The sequence below is a fragment of the Engystomops pustulosus genome, chromosome 3, assembly GCF_040894005.1.
Source record: "Engystomops pustulosus chromosome 3, aEngPut4.maternal, whole genome shotgun sequence".
Lineage (NCBI taxonomy): Eukaryota > Metazoa > Chordata > Amphibia > Anura > Leptodactylidae > Engystomops > Engystomops pustulosus.
In genome coordinates, this window is record NC_092413.1 from 32322327 (window position 1) to 32344551 (window position 22225).

The 22225-nt window shown below is 40.1% G+C and overlaps 1 protein-coding gene across 1 annotated transcript in view; it reads right to left on the reverse strand.

The window, feature by feature from the left end:
• PCSK2 (proprotein convertase subtilisin/kexin type 2) overlaps positions 1-22225 on the reverse strand; it is a 138793-nt gene that overhangs the window by 72318 nt on the left and 44250 nt on the right. Inside the window, exon 2 of the mRNA XM_072140428.1 lies at positions 15090-15194. Within this exon, the coding sequence (XP_071996529.1) occupies positions 15090-15194 (105 nt within the window). The remainder of the gene's footprint in view (positions 1-15089; positions 15195-22225) is intronic.

A 22225-nucleotide genomic window follows, 5' to 3' on the forward strand; every position in this document is an offset into this window, starting at 1 on the left:
TAAGTGTCGGCAAGATGAATCTAAATACTGTTTGTTGGTGTTATCCAAAAAGTTAGTGCTCACAAATGGTGCCAGCAATGATTGCGGGTGGTACTAGTGGTTGGTTGAGCCGGACAAAGAACTGAACTTCACCCATCAAAGTTCAGCAAGGAGCTCCAACTGCAATTCAGGTCTGCTCAACCCTACTGCTTACAAAAGGTTAAATTTTGCAATTTAAAAACATGTGAGTGTAATACCAAAGATTATGATAGGTTCTAGGTCACTCACATCATGTATTTTGCTAATCCCAACACTCAATGTCTTGTCGCCTAATAAACCACTTATTGAATATATAAACAAACTTCTTCTTCAGGTAGATATTTTCTACTGATCATCAAGATCAAATGGCCCAGGAATATATTTATATCTATTGAATAAATATTTTCTACAGGTTTTCCGAAAGAAAGATCAATAGACTTCTTCACTTAATGTGTCTTACGGTTGCATGACTTCCAGGACTTGTTGAGTAAAGAGGATAACAATCAATTTTTAAGAACACTGAAGAAGCTATCCAGCTCAGCAGTCAATACTATTCCACCAGTTGCTATGTCTCATTCAAGTGAAATCATTACATATTACAGTAGTCATAAACGGAGAAATCGGGGTAGCATATTTTTAGCAGCAGATAATGCTGAATGTGCTGGTGACTCTTATGTTGGTTTGTTTACTGATATGATAAAATATTACATAACCAAGAATAGAATTACTAATAGGAGATCAATATTAAATACAGGGAAGTTCAGTAAATGGCTGCCACAAACCTAGGAAGTGCTTCCAGTCAATGTATGAAGATAGAGAGATTCTCGACAAGTCGGGTAACAGTAGCAAGTTTATTGACTTGGCGGAGACTTGGTCAAATAAATGATAACACATATGGCAGCGATATGGGAAAATAAACAAATATGGTCACAAACATAACAAAGATCAAACTTCAGAAACATGAACAGATGGATTACAAAACAATTAGTTCTCAATGAAAGAACTACAGAATACTATCAATATTTTAGCGGAAAATGTTGCAGGTTTTAGACAATGTCGGGCAGAACATTGAAGGGGTATTTTGACATTAAAAATTTATTTTCATGCTTTTTAAAAACATTTCATTAAACATTTTGCACAGACTGCAATAGAGAATGATGAATAATAGCTATTGGGGAGGCCACAGGTTCCCAGCTTTCATGGCAGCTGATTGGCATCCTCCAATGAAGTCAGCGGCACTGGCATTGATGGCAGAAGTCAAGGTGTTAGGTGGACAAACCTAAACAGTGTTGGCCAGGAGTGGATTAAGACTGTCCTGGGCTGTATATATATTATAACCCCTACAAGTCTGATATTCACTTCCTACATATGGTACTAGAATTAGCTTCTTGGGGAATGAAGGATGTGTCCTTTCTACCTGCTTCCAGTCTTTGGTTTCAGGACCTTTGGAAGTACTTTGTGTACCTTGGGTACATGTGTATTGAGAACATGTATGAGGATTTCATGGGTGAAGGCTCTTCTCAATATAAAATTTGGTTGGTGATTTAAATGGCCATGGGGCCTCTAGAAAGATTGGGCCCTGGGCTACCACCCAAACCGCCTGTATCATAATCCTCTACTAGTTCTGGTATATGGGCACAATTAGTGGCAGATGTCAGTTGTAAGACATGCCCTGTATTCAGAAGCCTTAATCCTTGAACATTCTGTGCAATTCACTTGAAGACCGGTTGATGTCAATTTTTAAAGGGTTAAATTACAAAACCGAAAGTCAATAGAAAAAACCTCCCCTCAAACTGTTAAAAACAAATAGACTTGGGGGCCCACAACTTTCTTACAACCCAGGGCCAAACAACAGTCTCAGGTTACATTCACATGGACGTGTGCTGGCCCGGCCGTAGCCAGGGTGAGCACACATTGGCACTCTGTAAAGGAGGAGGGGTCAGCGCTGCTCACTCCTCCCCTCTTCATAGGAAATATAGGCACCTGGACGTACATACAGAGAACGAAAGAGTATGTTCTATCCTTTCCCTGTGTACGGAATGGTACGGTGCCACACATGTCAGGTCGATATAGCCATCTATGGGGACATATATTTGTGACTGGATGTACGCCCCCACGATGGCCGTGTGAATGGGACCTAAATCTGCTCCTGTTTGGCAAGCACAAATATGTGGGTGTACTTGAGCACCTCATATAAGTGGAGTTCTGGCAGTCCTTGGAATAGACTTCTGGGAGAGGTATCTTGTGCAGTTCCAGAAGGGAGTGGAGTACTGATTGAACACATGCATTGCCACTCCATTCCCACGGACTCTCTGGAGCCCCCTATTGTGATGAAGGTTTTTAGCAGTTTGTCAACCAGCAATAAGACATTCGCTATCTTGTATGTAGGGTATACGTATGGCGATATGGGGGGAAAACCCTTTTAAGAAAATGTTTTTCTGCTGTTCATCCACACAACAAATACACATGTATTTACAGTTAGTAATGTTTCTCTTCTTTGGGTTCGTTTTTGTATTTTGTTTCCAGGAAATCAGGGAACGTGGATCTCTTAGCAGAAATAGACAGCGATCACTTCAATTAGAAAAACACTACAAAGGTAAACTAATGTACTCCGGCTTTTATGCCCGTAGCTGAAAATACAGAGCGGCAAAGAAGAGCTGGTCATTAATTCACAGTACATGTACCAAGTCATTAGTCATTATACAGCAGCAGGGATGGAGTTTTAAAAGCGTATTTTTAGAACAAAACTATCTCGGATTAAAGACCTCAAGTTGTTTTGCACAAGGGGCGAGAACAATCATTGTATAGAAGCTCTGGCAGGAAAATATGAAAAAATAAACACAAACCCAAAGCTAATGGTGGGTTATGCAATGGCAACACGTGTTTGACTTTTTTTTATACAATGTAGCATTGGATTTTTTTATTCTTTTATTTGAGCTTTCAATATCCTTCTCGCTTCTTCACAGTATTGCCAGACGTGGGCGCAGTGTGCGAATGCAATGCTGTGACACAGTGGGGGAAATGTATCTTTAATTTCTGCTTGTTTTTTCTGACTTTTCACTACGACTTTTGCGGCCGTCTCTCAAGTACACCTTTGTCTGCACCTTGTGTGGTGCCTTATGTTTATTTATTTTCCAGATGTTCCGTGCCACTTTTTTGTGTATCATATTAATTAATAATAATAATTCCTTTATTTATGTAGCACACACAGATTAAGCAGCACCGTACAGAGCTTGCCAAATATGTCCATAATGGGGCTCACAGTCTTATCAACCTACCAGTATGTTTTGGAGTGTGGGAAGAGAACAAAAAGTCTAAAAAAAAAAAGCCATAAAGTTGTGCCAGCCAGGACAGGGAAAAACTAACCATGCATTACAAGAAAAATGACAAGATCATACATAGGGGCAGATTTATCAAGTGTCTGAAAGTCAGAATATTTCCAGTTGCCCATGACAACCAATCATAGCTCAGCTTTCATTCTACCAGTGCTTATGAACAGTTTAAAGGGGAGCTGTGATTGGTTGCCATGGGCAACTAGAAATATTCTGACATTCAGACACTTGATAAATCTGCCCCATAATGTGCAAAAAAGGCCTATGAAAAGACTCGATAGGCCAAAAAATAACAAACTAAGATACATTTCCCCTAATATCTATAAAACATTTTTCATTCATATTAACCCATCAAGGTCAACATCTAAGGTCAAAACTTTTAGAGGTGCTATGTCACCAGTGTACTGTAAGAGAACAGAATCCATTTTGTTCATACATTCTCCATCTTCCTTCCCCTGTGCATTCCACGGTTGTCTCAGAGTTTCTTTGTCTACACCCCTCGGTGTATTGTTTCCATCATTGCATGACAATAGAGTTCTCACTAAGAAAAAATGCACACAAATTTGCAACAATTTTATGCCAAGAAGCTGCATAGAACTAATGATAAATCTCCCCCTAATAGCACCTACGTATAGGTTATTTATATTTTTGGAAAATGATACAGTCTTTTGCACATTCTGGCATATTACAAAACTGAAAAGTGTAGCATGTATATGTATTCAGGCCCCAGAGTCAATACTTTGTAGGACCCTCATTTGCTGCATTGCCCACTGTAATATTTTCTGGTATTTCTCTAGCAGCTTTTCACATCTTCAATGGGTTTTAGGTCTTTCCTGGACTTTGATGTAAACCATTCCATTGTAGCTTTGACTGTATGTATAGAGTCATTGGAGGTAATTTATCATTAGACGACTCCTTGGGACAGTTCCATGTCTATTTTTGGATCTCCGCTGCTCATTAGATTCATTAAAGTGGCTTTGGCCCTTTAAGAAATGTTTGTATGGTCTACTTTCTGTCTGAGATTAGTTTTTTCAAAAAGTCCCAAAAAAGTCTCCAAATGCAGAAAAACTCCCAGAACATAGATCAGCAGAAGTTTGGAATAACAATGAGATTTTTTATTGGACTTTTTAGAAAAATCCCAAGTCATGAATCTGGCTTTGCATAGTGCTGCACGGCATTGCACTAGCAGCGGTTCTATGTTTACGCCACATTCATGAAGAGGTGGAGATAGTCATGTGAGACTTTTTATGGGACTTTTTGCAAAAAAAAAACAAGTCATGAAACTGGTTTTGCACAGTAGCTCCATGTTACATGTCCACACCAGATTAATGAAGAGGTGGAAATAGTCCTGTGAGACCTTTTAGCAGTGAAAGGTCCCAACCGCAATACAACTTTTTGAGACTTTTATATGACAAAAAGCCCAGAAAAAACAAAGATAAATAACCCCTATTATCCTGCTCAACCCATGCTCCAGTCTCAGGTCTTTTGCAGCCTCTAACAGGTTTCCCACCAAGGATTGCCCTGTATTTAGTTCCGTGCATCTTCCCACCACCAAACTTTACGTATAAGGTCATATCATTAGTTTGTGACCCTTTAGTAAATGACCCAGCAGTTGAAAGATTCCATTGAATTTGTAAGCAGTTTTGACCATACAAACAGGGTCGGGCCCAGATGTCAGTAGGCCCCTGGACTGAAGAGCCTCAGTGGGCCCCTTTGCAGTAAACTTACGTGACAGCATTAAAAATTGAATAAACTTAAACTGTCTCATGTTCCGTAAAATATTCCCTAGTTTATCATACCAAACAGCCCCCTCATGGGTATTTTATATAAGTTCCCTCATACTCCATGGATTTATTAGAAATAGCCCTCTATCACCCCCATGTATGCCTTACATACAGCCTTATGTGCCCCCCCCCCCCCCCAGAAGTTCTATAAAGGGATTTGGGTGGGCCTTACAGCCTAAAGAGTTTTAAACTCTCTGCACTATGCTGCTCCACAGCCCCTCCTCTCTGCTTAGAGTAAGAGCTGTAACAGGTCTTTGGTTGGATACTTACAGCCGTCGTTCAGAGCAGATGGGGGTGGGGTGCCGTAGAACAGTCTATTGCAAAGAGCAGAAAGCTCTTCAGGTTGAAAGACCAGCATGCAGCACTTGCAGGAGCTGCAAATCTGGATTGAAAAAAACAGTTTTTACACCCTGGCTGAAACACCAAGGTATGATTACACAGCCATGGCCTATACCAAGCTTTGCCCACAGTTTGTATGGTCAGGTAACGGATTCCCTTAGAGGCTTCTCAGTTCGACTTGCATTAGGACCATCAGGTTCTAAAATTACTATCACAAAAGCTACATATGGTACTAATGATCTGTATTGCGCTGCATCAATTTTTGCACAATAACTCATTAATCTTTGCTCTGCCAATATTCTGCGTATAAATAATTCATTGTACAATCTCCACTTTTCCACCTCACACTAAACAAAGGCAAAGCTGATCAAAGCGCTTCCTTGTCTTCCTGGTTGTATCCTTCTTCTAAAATTTGCTTTGATGTAAATATGCTATTTTCTAAGTGTGAATATGAAATATGAAAAATGCAAATATCAAGTGTGTTACACTGAGCATGAATATCTGAATGCGATAATTGCCTTGCTTATTGTTTCATAGGATTATTTGGGCTCTGATGCTTATTGCTTTAGGGAATATTATTCTATGGCAAGGAATTTCTTTACATGCTTTTTATAAGAAACTTGTGCAGAGACATGTAATCCCTGCCCACAAGTTCATGTCATGCCTAGTGTTCCCTTTAATCCATGCACTTGGGAAATGAATGGGTTAAAACACCATTGTACTCAGATTAACAAGTCCATGAATACTACAATTGGAATTTGTATTAAATTAATATCCTAAATTTTCAGAGTGTACAGCTTAGAGGGAACAGAGCTTACGTCCTATAATATCCATTAGCTGTGCCAGCACTATGCCACCCATACACAGTGCCAATCCCCGCATTTGATTGTCTTATATTTGGAGCGTCGGTTATCTTGAAGCCTTCTACATTGAGTCTTTCTTCTCATTAAAATATAAACTCCTGATAGAGAAGATCAGAGATTTAGGATTATGGTCAAGACCTGTTAGAGATCAATATATTTACTCAATTTGCATTCCTGCAAGTGAAGGTCTTTAGACCAAATTGAAAAGATAGGGAAATTAATAAAATTTAACTTTTATTGTATTCATACTTTTTTTATAAAAACAGAGTAATGTCTGTGTCTTGTCACTTTACTGGGGTATATGTGCTAAACCGAATAGTCTAAAAGTTTTTGTGGTGGTAGTGGGTTAATGATAATACGTATTTATGACACTTTAGATGGAGGGCGTATTGTGCTGTACCGATAGATGGTGTGTTAGTGGCTACTCTTTTGTCTCTACCAGGAAGGAGAGACGCTTCTCCGACTCTGGTGGTGGGTCCTACTGGGATATGGTCCTTTCAAATTGTCCCCAAGGACTCTAGGTATCGGCACTGCCAGGTTGGTTCGGACCAGCAAAATTGTCCCATGGATCATTGATGTCCACAAAAGGAACCACTAGTTGTGACGTGTGACTTGTCCTCTCTATAATTAGCAGTAACGCTGTTAGTGGTACGTATTGTTTAAAAGCTCCATGGCTCACAGTCACACATGCTCAACTATTGGAAGTGGTTCAGAGTTCACATACACACATTAATCTACTAGCTAGCATTTGGCTAACTCCATTGCTATTACCATTGTGTGCCCTAATCGGTGCGGGATGTAGGTCTAGGGATCTAGCACTACGTCTCCTAAAGTGTTCAGCTATCAGTATAGATTCTAGATCAGATCCTAAACTATGTCGCTGCAGTCCGACACATTTGGACCATTAGGCTTCCCACTACTTTACAACACAATTGTTTTAAAAGATAAGTCACTCAATCAGCCCCCCCGACATGTTTCGCCATAGACAGGCGTCCTCAGGGGGTATCAGGGCTGGATGCTAGCTAGTAGATTAATGTGTGTATGTGAACTCTGAACCACTTCCAATAGTTGAGCATGTGTGACTGTGAGCCATGGAGCTTTTAAACAATACGTACCACCAACAGCGTTACTGCTAATTATAGAGAGGACAAGTCACACGTCACAACTAGTGGTTCCTTTTGTGGACATCAATGATCCATGGGACAATTTTGCTGGTCCGAACCAACCTGGCAGTGCCGATACCTAGAGTCCTTGGGGACAATTTGAAAGGACCATATCCCAGTAGGACCCACCACCAGAGTCGGAGAAGCGTCTCTCCTTCCTGGTAGAGACAAAAGAGTAGCCACTAACACACCATCTATCGGTACAGCACAATACGCCCTCCATCTAAAGTGTCATAAATACGTATTATCATTAACCCACTACCACCACAAAAACTTTTAGACTATTCGGTTTAGCACATATACCCCAGTAAAGTGACAAGACACAGACATTACTCTGTTTTTATAAAAAAAGTATGAATACAATAAAAGTTAAATTTTATTAATTTCCCTATCTTTTCAATTTGGTCTAAAGACCTTCACTTGCAGGAATGCAAATTGAGTAAATATATTTTTCTTCTCATTAGAGACATGTGAATCAACCAGGTTTTGATATATAGAAGCTTCCACAAATTTTTTAAGAGATGTGGTTTATGGTTTGTATTATAATAATAATTCCTTTATTTATATAGCGCACACAGATTACAGAGCTCTTGCCAAATCAGTCCCTGTCCCCATGGGGCTCACGATCTAATCAACCGACCAGTATGTTTTGAAGTGTGGGAGGAAACCAGAGGACCCGGAGGACACCAACACAAATATGGAGAGAACACACAAACTTTTTGTGGATGTTGACCTGGATGGGACTTGAACCCAGGACCCCAGCGCTGCAAGGCTGGTCTGCTAACCATCGAAACACTATGCTGCCCCTATAGTATCATCTGGTTCTCTGTAACTCAAATTTATCATGAAAAGCACCATCTTTGATTCTCTGAATTTGTATAATTTTTTTTTAATATATCCTCACCCGTCAATCCTCCCTACGCTTTGGGATGAACGGCGCTAAGGTCATTTAACAGGTTCATACAAGACAGGTTCTTTAGGTTTGCTGTTAAGTTTAATTTGTATGAAAGTGGAAACTAATATATTTTGTAACTCATGACAGTACTTCCTTCACCCCTATGAAAATAGGATTTTCGAAGTTTTGGTCTGCCATGGGAACAAGGATTAACAATAAAGCTTCATTGCAGACACTTTTGATATCTCTTTCTTTTTGATAACTCTTTTCTCTTGAAGTCTGGGATTAAAGTATAGTAAACTACCAGCATCCAGAGATCTTAGCGGTCACAGAGGTCCGTTTGTAACTAAGGGTTGTCTGTAAGTCGGGTGTTCTTAATTCGGGGATAGCCTGTATCAGGTAGCTGCCATTTTGAAAGAAAAGATCAAATTTTGAAAGAAAAGAAGCAAATCAGAAAACATTTGGATTTGATCAGGTGCGGGTAAGATGCCAGATTTGTTCGGAATCTATGAAACAATAAATAATAGATCTCTAAATTAATTAAAACTGATGTCTATGATAATAAATAATAATAATTCCTTTATTTATATAGCACACAGATTATGCAGCGCTGCACAGAACTTGCCAAATAAGTCCCTGTCCCCATGGGGCTCACAATCTAATCAAACTACCAGTATGTTTTGGAGTATGGAAGGAAACTGGAGGACCCGGAGGAAACCCCCGCAAACATACAAACTCTTTGCAGATGTTGACGCAGGGACTTGAACCCAGGTCCCCAGCGCTGCAAGGCTGTAATGCTAACCACCAAGCCACCATGCTGCCCTGATCAAGTACAATCAGTATGTTCCAGAAATACTACTCTTTGGGCCAACAATCCTTACAAGCTTTCACTCATTACAGATAGCCAGATGCAAAAAGAAATTTTCTGGTTCATGCCAAACAGTGCAGGTTCTGGTCACTAAAGCTGAACTTCGGCCAGAAGTTTGATGTACGGCACTCCCCTCTCCACTGGTTACATTGGTGCTGACACTGATCATGGATGTTAACTCTTTAAATGTAGCCGGCAAAGACACCATTTACTCTAGGATCATCACATGATAGCATGATAGCATTAAAAGGGTAACATCCACGATAGGTCCCAGCACCAATCGCAGATGTTGTCGGCGGGGATGAGCATTTGGGTTTGTCACCAAAACAGGACCTTCAAGATTTTGTTTTGGTCTCTGTCTGTAATTATTGTAAAACCCAAAAGTTTTTTCAGATTCCAATTGTTACACTTTTCATAACTGTTACAGTTGATCATTGTAGCCTGGGACTAAAGTACAGTAAATTACCAACATCCAGACGTCCGTTTGTAACTAGGGGTCGTCTGTAAGTCGGGTGTCCTTAAGTTGGGGACCCCCTGTATATAATTTATTTTCCATATCCCTTCATGTCTATGGTTTAGAAATTAGCCACAAAAATTCCCACCAAAATATAACTTGTGATTCCAGCTATTTTTACTAACAATATACACCGAGAATAACTTCTACTTCTACAATTTAGTCAGCGCACCGTATAACTTTCCAGTGCCAACATTTATTTAAACGTTAAGTATTTGTTCTGCCTCATCGATTCTAAGCTTAAAATTGATTCTTATTGAAATAGCTCTCCCTATAAAATGTGCAAATCATTACCTTGAAAATTGTAGCATGTCACTTTTAGCTGCCAGAAAGCAGTAATTCATCCTTCCAAAAATCACTAACATTTAGCTACAACAGAAGATTAAGAGGTACAGTAAATTCTCTGCTTTACAGCTCTATAACCTAATGGTCCATCACCCTGTATAATATCACTGGATATCACTTTGCACATCTCTGAAAATGTAGTATATTGTACAAGATAAGGAAAGTTAAAGGGGTTATCCGGGTTTAAATTTTTTTTTATGTCCGGGCTGGGGAGGGATAGTTAAACATAATAAACATGTACTTACCCCCTCCGGCGCCGCTGATGTCCCGCGCCGCGGTTCCTTCGATCCACGATGTGGACGGCTCCTCCCATGCGTCCCTATCTCTTAGCGTTGTAAGCGCTGAGAGATGGTGCGCATGGGAGCTTCCGGCCGGCCGGAAGCTCCCTGTGCGCCGGTGTAATGAAACCGGGAAGACGGGCCGCGGCACCGGAGGAGGTAAGTACATGTTTATTATGTTTAACTAGCCCTCCCCAGCCCGGACATAAAAAAAAATTTAAACCCGGATAACCCCTTTAAGCTTTTCTCTTCAGAAAGAAGACCTCTCCTGCCCGTGGGTTGTGTCTGATAGTACATTTAGGTTATCTAGCACTTAGTTCATCTCGAAGAGGCTACCGGAACAAGGATCTGGAGAACCAAGGCCTAGTTTGGGTGCAGGTTGTCCTGAAGAAGATTTTCCTCTTCAAGTAAACATAGCTTAAAGGGAATCTGTGATGTTTAGTTGGGACACTAAACCTACTGATGGTCCTTGTAGTGTGGTTTAGCATTCCAAATTGCCTTGTTATATTTTGTTCTGTGAACAAAAAATGTATACTCATCTCTAGTGCTCTCGGAGCCTGCACAGCAATGAAGCCAGTTCAGTACACCGTTTCTCAAGAGCACATGAAGATGTCGTTTTCTGCCTTTGTCATAACATAGAGAAGGCGTTGAGAGCTAGAAAAAAAAGATCTGACATACCCAATAATTTGAGTAGTATCTGAGCAGATGCTGCTTCAAACATAAGGCATTTCAGTCAAAATACAATTGGAGAGACGCACAACCAATTTTGACCACGTTTCACCTATAGCCCCTTTAGTCTTTTCCAAACATTAAGCCCTACATCACCACTCCACCATAACCAGGAATAGACAACCCTTAAGCGATCCTTCCAACACTGATCCTCCCCGCACAAGCTCCACCCTGCCAGCTTTCAACAAGATCCGTGTCACAATACACAGATCTTGTTGGATGCCGTCGGGGTGAAACTCGTGCAGGGAAGATCAGTGTTGGAAGGATCGCTTAAGGGTTGTCTATTCCCGATTATGGTGGAGTGGTGAGAGTGACATTCAACAAGTTTGAACAGTTTCTATTTTAATAAGGAGTGGAGCATTGAACTTTTTTCTTTTTCATGTTGTTATTTAGAGCATAGAAAAGAGCATGCTCTGTCTGAATTCCTCTTCCAAAGGATTTCTCCCCCAAATACTTGGATTTGATTAGGCCCTACCTGCAGCTCAAACTCTCAAAACCGTATGACAGAGAACTGTAGGAAAGATATCTGCTGTTAGTATCCTCAAATTTATATTTTCTTAGGTTGACAGAGTTAATACAGTCCAGGCTCATTTAATGTAAAAAAAACCCCTCACTGTTTGATTTCATTTTGCTGTATTTTTGAAACACAAGACTAGCTCCCCGGTGTTTTGACAACTAAAAGTCTAAGGAACATCAGCAAAAGGTAAAATGATTGAAGTGTTTGATTTTTTCTTCTTACAAATGTCCTCTACAGCAAATTGTGATACATTGTGTATTATGTTAGAAGAAAATATACTACTTCATTTATATGCTCAACATGCAACATTTTCTAAGGAAATCTGTCCCGTGGTTATGCTGTACAGTACACACTGGCCATTAAAATTTATATTTTAAAATACATTTTTGGATAGTGATGAACCGTGTTGAACATGATAGGTTTTGTCCCCCCGAACAAAGACTTCATTCAAAAGTTCGAGTACGGGTTAGGGTATGGTCAACCCTCCACCATTTAGCACCAATAAACGGTGCTGGTACCGATTGGAAGTGTTAATTGTTGTTAACCCTCTCCACCAGATAAGACCACAATGGAGACTCCTTGTCTACAGAGAGAATCCTAATGTCCATGAGAGGTACGCTAATAGAAATGTGATATACCGTATATATACTCGTGTATAAGCTGAGTTTTTCAGCACAAAAAATGTGCTGAAAAACCTCACATCAGCTAATATACTCACCCTCCAGCGGCCCTGATGCTCACCGCGGCTCCCCGATCTCAATGACGCTCCTTTTCTGTCTTCCCCGCAGCTCCTCTTCTTTCTTTTGTCTTCTGTTACAGCCGGCATAGACGCGGCCATGTTATCTGCCAGCCGGTGAATACTATGACGTCAGCAGCGGCCATGGGGAAGAGGAGGAGGAACCGCGGGGAAGACAGAAGAAGAGGAGCCGCGCCGACATCGGAGAGCCGCGCTGAGCATCAGGGCCGCCGGAGGGTGATTATATAAGTTTATTTTTTTAAGTGCTGGGTGGGCTGGCTGTATACTACTGGGAGCAGGCTGGCTGTATACTATAGGGGGCTGGCTGTATACTAAAGGAGGCAGGCTGGCTGTACACTACAGGGGACCGGCTGGCTGTACACTACAGGGGGCCGGCTGGCTGTATATAACAGGGGGGAGGCTGGCTGTATACTACAGGGGGATGGCTGTAAACTAAAGGGGGCAGGCTGGCTGTATACTACAGGGGGCAGGCTGGCTATATACTACAGGGAGCAGGCTGGCTGTATACTACTGGGGGCTGTGACCAATGAATTTCCCAACCTCGGCTTATACTCGAGTCAATAGGTTTTCCCAGTTTTTGGTGGTAAAATTAGGGGCCTCGGCTTATACTCGGGTCGGCTTATATTCGAGTATATATGGTAATCCACTTGATTTCTATTTATTTCCGCTTTTGTTAAAAATACAGTGGAAAAGACTACTATGGCTTTGTGCTTCATAACTGGGCATTTCGCTGTGTGTCCAGACTCAGCAAATCCAGTCTTTGTGACACAAATGTGCTCCGGCTGTGGGATTATAAATCATTTCAAATATTCTTTCCTTTTCACATTTCATTTGTGAAATAAGAACTGTGGATTTCTATGAGAAACCGCAAGACATTATATGTTACAATTTTACAATGCGCTTAGCAAGACGTCGCTGAGAAGAAGCATCAGATTTGGGTAAGAAGAGCCTATGCCTCAAGGACATGCATCTTAACAAGCACAAATGTGACAAATAGCTGCAAAGATTTCATCTGCTTGAGATAAAGAAGGTCTTTCTGGGTGTAAGTGTAGATTACTGATACACTACACTTGATAACTAGAGAAACAGAAATTAACATGTTTCCACCTATTATGCAAATTAATCTATTTTAAGAAAGGAGAAATCTAATGAAAACACGCGGGAGAACTCATTTTCTTGTTGGTGCTCTGAAGAGTCCTACCAAATAGCTAATTCTCTACATTGTAAATGTAACCTTGTTACAAAGAAATGTAAAGGTTAAATCTGCATAGATTAAAAACACAATAAAAAGTGGATAAAAACACAATAAATTATCTCATCAACATAAGATCCATTTTCCCATCAGCTTTGACTCTTGTCATAATTGTTTCTGTATCCCAAATCAGTTTTTCACTCATCTGAATTCCTTCTTGCTAGCAATGTGGATTAGATATAAAAACCGGGTAGGATAGACGCGCTGTTATAAGTATTTCAGAATAGAGGTCTTTTATTGATATATAAATATAGACAGTGGACAACACGTTTCAGGAGCATATCATATATATATATATATCTCCTTTTTATGTATACCATTTCTGTTATTATTATTATATTCGGTTCCCTTATAAAGAATGGCTGGACCATTATACAAGCCCTTATACCTCTTGTGTCACACCTCTCATCCTCATAGACTGTAAGCTCTTGTGTCACCCCTCATCCTCATAGACTGTAAGCTCTTGTGTCACACCTCTCATCCTCATAGACTGCAAGCTCTTGTGTCACCCCCTCATCCTCATAGACTGTAAGCTCTTGTGTTACCCCCTCATCCTCATAGACTGTAAGCTCTTGTGTCACCCCTCATCCTCATAGACTGTAAGCTCTTGTGTCACCCCCTCATCCTCATAGACTGTAAGCTCTTGTGCCACTCCTCATCCTCATAGACTGTAAGCTCTTGTGTCACCCCCTCATCCTCATAGACTGTAAGCTCTTGTGTCACTCCTCATCCTCATAGACTATAAGCTCTTGTGTCACCCCTCATCCTCATAGACTGTAAGCTCTTGTGTCACCCCCTCATCCTCATAGACTGTAAGCTCTTGTGTCACCTCCTCATCCTCATAGACTGTAAGCTCTTGTGTCAACCCATCATCCTCATAGACTGTAAGCTCTTGTGTCACCCCCTCATCCTCATAGACTGTAAGCTCTTGTGTCACCCCCTCATCCTCATAGACTGTAAGCTCTTGTGTCACTCCTCATCCTCATAGACTGTAAGCTCTTGTGTCACCCCTCATCCTCATAGACTGTAAGCTCTTGTGTCACCCCCTCATCGTCATAGACTGTAAGCTCTTGTGTCACCTCCTCATCCTCATAGACTGTAAGCTCTTGTGTCACCCCCTCATCCTCATCCTTTCCCTTGTCTCATTTTGGGCCATTATATACATTATTGGGTTATTTCCTCACTGTAAGTTATGATAGATAGCAGTCAGAAGGACTTAACAAACCCCAAACAGAGCACCTGATTTTTTCCTATACCTGTGCAGCTGAACCCTTTGTGTTTTTTAGATAGATAGACATTCAGAAGATAAATAAAATTACAATAGCAGAAGTTTTTCTGGACTATTCAATCTAAGCAAAATAATATTTTTTTCAAGTGTTTTAATTCAATAGCTGAGCCATATGATATAAAACAAAATCCAGCCTTGCGAGCTCACCTTGGGATGCATTTCTAAGTGGTTTCTGCCTTTGGTACTGCGTTTTCTTCTGGTCTTTGTAGCTCCGCTGTCATAGAAATGATATAATGTTTCAGCAAAAGGAAGCTGAAAGAAATGGAAAAAATAATTAGAATCACAAAGTATTTGAATGTATGAGACATTGTACAATTGTTGTAGTCGAAATGACGGTTCACTATTTCTTTTGTCCAATTATATTATATATAAAAGTATAGAGCCATTTATTACAACTTGCATGGATCTGTGTGTGTGCGCAGGGGCTATAAGCCTTCATCAGGGCAGGACATAGAAAAATATTCAGTTTCAATCATTTTTATTGGTTTTAACAAATTAAAGCATGAAATCCAGTACACTTAGTAAGAACAGCCGGTCCCCTACTTAAGAACACCCGACTTACAGACAACCCCTAGTTACAAACGGACCTCTGGATTTTGGTAATTTACTGCACTTTTGTCCTAGGCAACAATAAACAGCTGTAACAGTTATCACAGGTGTCTGTAATGAAGCGTTATTGTTAATCCTGGTTCTTATGACAACCCAACATTTTTAAAAATACATGCGTGACAGACACCCAAAAAATTTTGGCTGGGTTTACAATTATAAAGTATACAGTTCCGACTTACATACAAATTCAACTTAAGAACAAACCTACAGACCCTATCTTGTATGTAACCCGCGGACTACCTGTACAAGAAAAAATTGAACATCTGGTTGCATACATCTTAGATCATAGAGTTACATATCTGATGTTATATGTTCTCTTATAGTAACTATGCATATATACAGGCTATCTTTAGAAGTTGCTCATCTATTATAAAATTATATATTCAAATGGATAATCAGAAATAAATAATAACTAGAACATGAGGAAAAGAAACAAGAAACTATATTTATATATTATATGTTATTATTATATTATAATATATATGTATATACAGGCGGTCCCCTACTTAAGAACACTTGACTTACATACGACCTCTGGATATTGGTAATTTATTGTACTTTATTTCTAGGCTACAATGATCAGCTGTAACAGTTATCACTGGTGTCTGTAATGAAACTTTAGTGTTATATATTCATTCTTATGACAACCCAACATTTTTAAAATCCAATTGTCACAGAGACCAAAAAAATTCTGGCTGGGATTACAATGATAAAATATACAGTTACAAACTCGACTTAAGAACAAACCTACAGACCCTATCTTGTATGTAACCCGGGGACTGCCTGTATATATATATATATATATATATATATATATATATATATATATATATATATATATTTATATTTATCATATAATTGTAAACAAAGAAAACATATTCTATGAAGGTCGAAGCACTGAGGTTTGCAAATTGACTTTAATAGGGGGTATTTATTTATTTCTTAGCTTTCCTAATCCTAATTTTACCATATAAACTTTATTGATACATAATAAATATCCAATAAAAAACACAAGTCAAAATTACAACTTAAAAGGTAGATGACCTTTTAAATGTTAAATCAAGTCTTTTGATATTTTTCAGTTTTTCTGTCTTTTGATCCCCTAGATCAGTGGTGGCGAACCTATGGCACGGGTGCCAGAGGCGGCACTCAGAGCCCTTTCTGTGGGCACCCAGGCCATCGCCCTAGCACACCAGACAGGACTCAAAGAATCTTCCTGCAGTTCCAAGCAACTTAAAAGATGCTGCTTTCAGTCATACTTTGATACTTACTTCGCTACTTGGGACTGTAGGAAGAGGGAGAATGAGTAGACAGGGCCGAAATATCTTTGGAGGACCTCCTGCTGGCCCCACGATTTTCTGTGTACAGAGGGACACTGGAAAGAAGCTAAAATTTTCCATCTTTCTACTGTGTTGCTGTCCTCAGGAGGGTAATATGATAGAAAGTTGAAGAACAGGGAGCAATAAGTTACTGCTTTATGTTTTGGCTGGCACCTCGCGATAAATAAGGGGGGTTTTGGGTTGCTTTTTGGGCACTCGGCCGCTAAAAGGTTCGCCATCGCTGCCCTAGATGGTAAATAAAGATTTTAAAAAGTTTGTGCCATCTCCATGAGTCCATTGTGTTCAAAGAGTCATGAGAAGCTTGTGGGTAGCATAGGAGTGGAAAAATCCCAATAAATTTATGGGGCTTATTTACTAAGGCTCCGCAAAACTTTGTGAAAAAAATACTTTGTAATATACTTTATTTTGGACCCAAAAGTTTTTACTGCTAGTGTTTGTAGACAATCAATTTGCTTCTACTGTTAAATATGATCTGAAGTTACATTTTCACCTGTAATTCTAAAGTATGAAGCCCCTAAATATGTGATAAGAAGAGCTAACCCTATTTATTATGACATTAAAGGGCATCTACCACCAGGATGAAGGACTCTATGCAAATGATCTGGAGGGGCTCCAGGCTCCGTAGGTGTTAATGGAGTCTGGAGCCCCTCAGGCTCATTTGCATACAGTTTTTCTCCCTAGTGGTAGATGTCCTATAAGGCTACATTCATAACACATTTCCAGCCTTCTGTTGTAAGATTACTTCAGGAATCCACCCAGCATATGGTTACAATGAAAGTCTAGAGCATATCCTGCTGTGTACACATACAGTGTGATACGCCCTCCTGTCACACTCGGCATAAAATCGGGAGGGAGAACGAAAATCAGCAAGCTGCAGATGTCGCGGATTTCTCCCAAGTGACATAACTGTGCTTACACTGAGGCAACACTTTGGCCTGGAGCTATTTTTTGCTATTTTATTTCAGCCCCTTCTCATTTTTAACCTAGTATAGAATTATTTTTATACTACTAACAATACTGGGACTCCTCCTGCCCAATTATCTGATAAGTACCTTATTCTCTATTCCGCTGTAGCAGAATTTGAGGGCTTGGTCTTTTTATAACCTTTGTATATAGATATTTTTTTATCTGCACAACCCTGAATATTTAGTGAAGTGATAAAGAAGCAAACACTTATCATAATATTCTTCCTGCTTTTGCACAAGGAGATAGGATGATTCTACATCTGATAAAACTAAGTAGATGGAATGACCCTGCTGCTATCTCTTAGTGCTGTTGAATAGATTGCGCGTTATCTTTTTTATCTCACTATTATGCTTTGTAAAAGCAGGGTACTAGACAATCAATAAGATGAAGATAGACCCATCTTCCCATGGTCTTATATCTTTAGCAATACACAACCAAATACCCGTTTTAGTACATGAAGATGACTTGATCTTAAGTGTATATTTCACAACTGCTGCTAAAGCAGCTGCTAAAAATAGGTATAAGTTCTTCGGATTGTGTCACAGGTGCCAGTGGAAGTAATGAAAAGTCAAAACTATCAGCTTCAGGAGCGGTATCCGAGGAACATTTAAAGGAAACCTACCACTACGGATCTACCTATTAAGGTAGATCTGGTGGTAGATACATCTAATATATGTAAGGATAGCCCTTTTTAGGGCTAATCCTTTACTCCCCCCAACTTTGCTAATCGGATAATATGCAAATCTTTTTAAAGAGGCTACTAGGGCGTGAAGTAGCCAGAGCTGAGGCTACATGGAAAAGTTATTCCACACCCCATTAGCCTCTTTGATCATCCTACCCATACATCTTCAGCGTGCAGCTACGAGAAACTGTGCACACTCGTCTGCTAAGCCGGAGTTCTGCGCATGCTCAAAACACAGGCCAGCGGCTGAGCGATCTCAGCTTCAAAGCTGTAGTTACCGCGCATGTGCAGAACTCCGGCTTTGTGGGCGAGTAGTAGTTGTGCGCTGAAGATGTCTGGGTAGGAGGATCGTGGAGTAGCCGTGTATTGTCATCCAGGGTGTTTTAAGGACGCTGTCTTTCTGGCTTGTGTTATTCTGTGTTTATTTCTGCTGATATATTGCTGTAACTCTGACCTTTTGCCTAGACCTGACCATTCTTCTGCCTTATGATTCTGTACTTCGCCAGCATCTTGTTTCTGACCTGGTCTGTCTGACTTCACCGTTTAACTTTCCTACTGTCCTGTAACTGTCCCTCTACCCAGAGGAGGGAATGTATTATACCAGTAAATTGCTTGCCTTCATTGATTTCCATGTTTCCAAAATTGTGAATGGGTTTTTGGGGCTACAATATTAATAACTTATCAAAAGAATAGATCCTCAGATTGGAGGGGGTTCAACACCCATAACCCCGAAAGAGCAGCTTTCTCATAAGTGGATAAATAGGGAATGAATGAGGTCAGAACAGAGTACTACAGAAATGGGAATTATGTTGCAGTAACTGTGTAAGGCCACTAGACTGAAAATGGAGCTGTCTGCTTCCTGTTCCACTCTTTGTTAACATCCTGGAGAACACAGCTGCTTTCTAGGGATGCTTGGTGTTGGACCTCAACTAATCCGATATTGAGGACATATCCCTAGCATAGGTCATCAAAATATTTTGTTAAGATTATTGCTTTAAATGAAGAAAACCACCTAAAACTGTAAAAAGGTAGCATAATTGATCCTGTGATAAATAACGGCAAATAGATGCTTTATGTGGCTATCAATAGAGATGAGCAAGCCCAGGGTTCGGATGCTTTACATGGGACACCCCTGGCCAATCACAGCTGTGGCCGGTAGGTAGGGGCAACAATTTGCAGGATTGGCTGCAAGGCCGCCAATCTGGCAGTATCGTCAGATCACATAGGATGCACCCGAACCCAAGACTCAAACCTAAAATTTGGTTCACTAATCTCTAGTTACCAATGGATACCAATAGATACTTAATTTTCATTTTAGGTAGGTATCAAAGAAAATTGCAAATTTCAAAGTCATAATTATTAAAATTGAGACATTGGGGCTCATTTACTAAGGGTCGCGGGTCACACTTTCATCGGATGATTTCACGGCTTGGACAGGTATTTTAACAGGGGATTGTGTTGCACGTGATTTTTTTTTTTGGTGAAGTTGCGCTGGGGGGCGGGCCGACTGATTCAGACTGAGGGCCGGATTTAACTTTCAAACTTTGCGGCATTATCTTCAAAATCCAGCGGCCGGTTTGGTAAATGAGCCCCATTATTATTTTAATGATGATTATAATAGTGATGGTTGAATACAGGTCACTCCTGGTAGTATATGGCTCAATTTGGTGCTCAACCACTACTAATGATTTTTACATTTGACTTTCAGTATGCAATCCAGAATTAACGTTTCGGTCAAATCACATGACACATCTTGATCTCACGGTTATCATTTATTTAATCAGTTCTCATCTCTTACAATCCATTTCTGATGACGGCCATGTGATTTGACCGAAATGTTAATTCTGTTTTGCTTACTGAAAGTCAAATGTGAATATCATTTTCTTGAATTAATGAGGATTCCATTGCATTTGAGCACCAAATACTTTCTTATTAGATAATTATAATAATAATACAAGCTCCTACAGTGAAAACATAATCCGGATCTAGGATGGCTTTGGCTGAAAGGCACGGATAGCTGAATTGTCAATAATAGGAGACCAGCCCAGAACGACCTTGCCTTTAATGTAACCCCTGACATTCTCTTGAATGGACCAAAATGGAGTAGGCTTCTGTTCTCTCTGACAATTGTGGGTTACTAAAGACTCCACAGACCAATAAATAGTAAAGGTTTTTGCAGGCTGACTGGAATCCAGTGTCATAAATTACAATTAATTCCTGTTGTAATATGCTTCAGATGACATAGATGCTAATGTTCTGTATAATCACGTTATACAGAAGAAGAATATTTAAGATATTACACATCTGTGTTTACTGTGGTAATTCACAATGGATTAATTAATATACCACCCTCCACTTCTCTATAATTAACTCCGCTCTTGCATATGCAACTTCTTTATTCTTAAATCAGCCCTAATTGTGTTGCAAATTAAAGCAAAACTAAAGATCATATCCACAAAGTGCTGCCGTCTTTCTCCTAGATTGTATCAATTAGTCGTTACCATAGAAACTGGGCACATCGCTGGAAAATCCAATTGTATTGACCATGTGAATGATTATTGGTTCGTTTCGTCAATTGGTTCCATTGCACTGGTTGATGGCTTCAAAGTGCGTTTGGTTGACACTGATTTGAAATGACTGGTGATAATTGGAAAAAAATGTGATATGAGTCTATGGAATATGATTGCTCAGCTCAAGCAGTGTGAAATCCATATACTCCATCAATAGTGTTAGCCTTAAGGCCAAATATGAAATGGCTAATGCTTTGAGGACAATCCATCATTGGCTCACTTGAAAAATGTCTCCTATGATCTCCAGCCATAAACCAACATCTCCTGCAAATGCAAGTCATTGATTTCATCTCTAAGTCATCGGCTTCACTCCACCGTATGACCACATTAACAGAGCATCAGTCATGTAGGGAGGTAGATCAAGGCTGACCTCTGACATGTAATACATTATTCATTGTGGTCACCCCCACCTTGCTCAATTGGGTTCAACGTAGTTTACGGTAAGACGTACTTGGATGTGCTTAGATGCTGCCTCCCCCATCTTGGTGATCTAGGACGAGGTGAGATCTGTTCTGGGATATATTATAAAGAACAGGTTTCCTTTCTCCATTTGAGGAAAACGGTTTTCGAGAAACCCTACTGAAGAGACAAAATATGGGCTACTTTACTCATGGGCTTACACTTACAGGAAATCTACCATCAAAATCCATCATGATAAACCAGGGACACTTACTCATAGATTCAGGCACTGTGACTGTGGTAACATTCTTATATTTGTTACCCATGGTCTTCTTCCTTCTAAAGTCATCTTTTAAAATTATGCTAATAAGCCAAAAGGGTTGTGGGAGTGTTACCTCTGTGCTCTGTGTTCACTGACAGTTAGTCTCCCCTCACCCCTGCCCCCTCTCCTCTTTCCCCTCTTACTGCCTGATGTAATATTACCACAGCAGAGGATGTTTCAGCACACAGTGGAGGGGCAGTTCTCCTGAACAGTGTAAAAGCCTGTGAATCTGAAGCACACCGGTGCCAGCCCCCTGGAGCCCTTTTGCCTCATTAGCATAATTTTAAAGGTATCTTTTAGAAGGAAGGAGGAAGGATAACAAATATAAAAGATTACCACAGTCAAGGTGTCTGGATCTGGGAATATGTTTCCCTGGTTTATTATGATGGATTTTG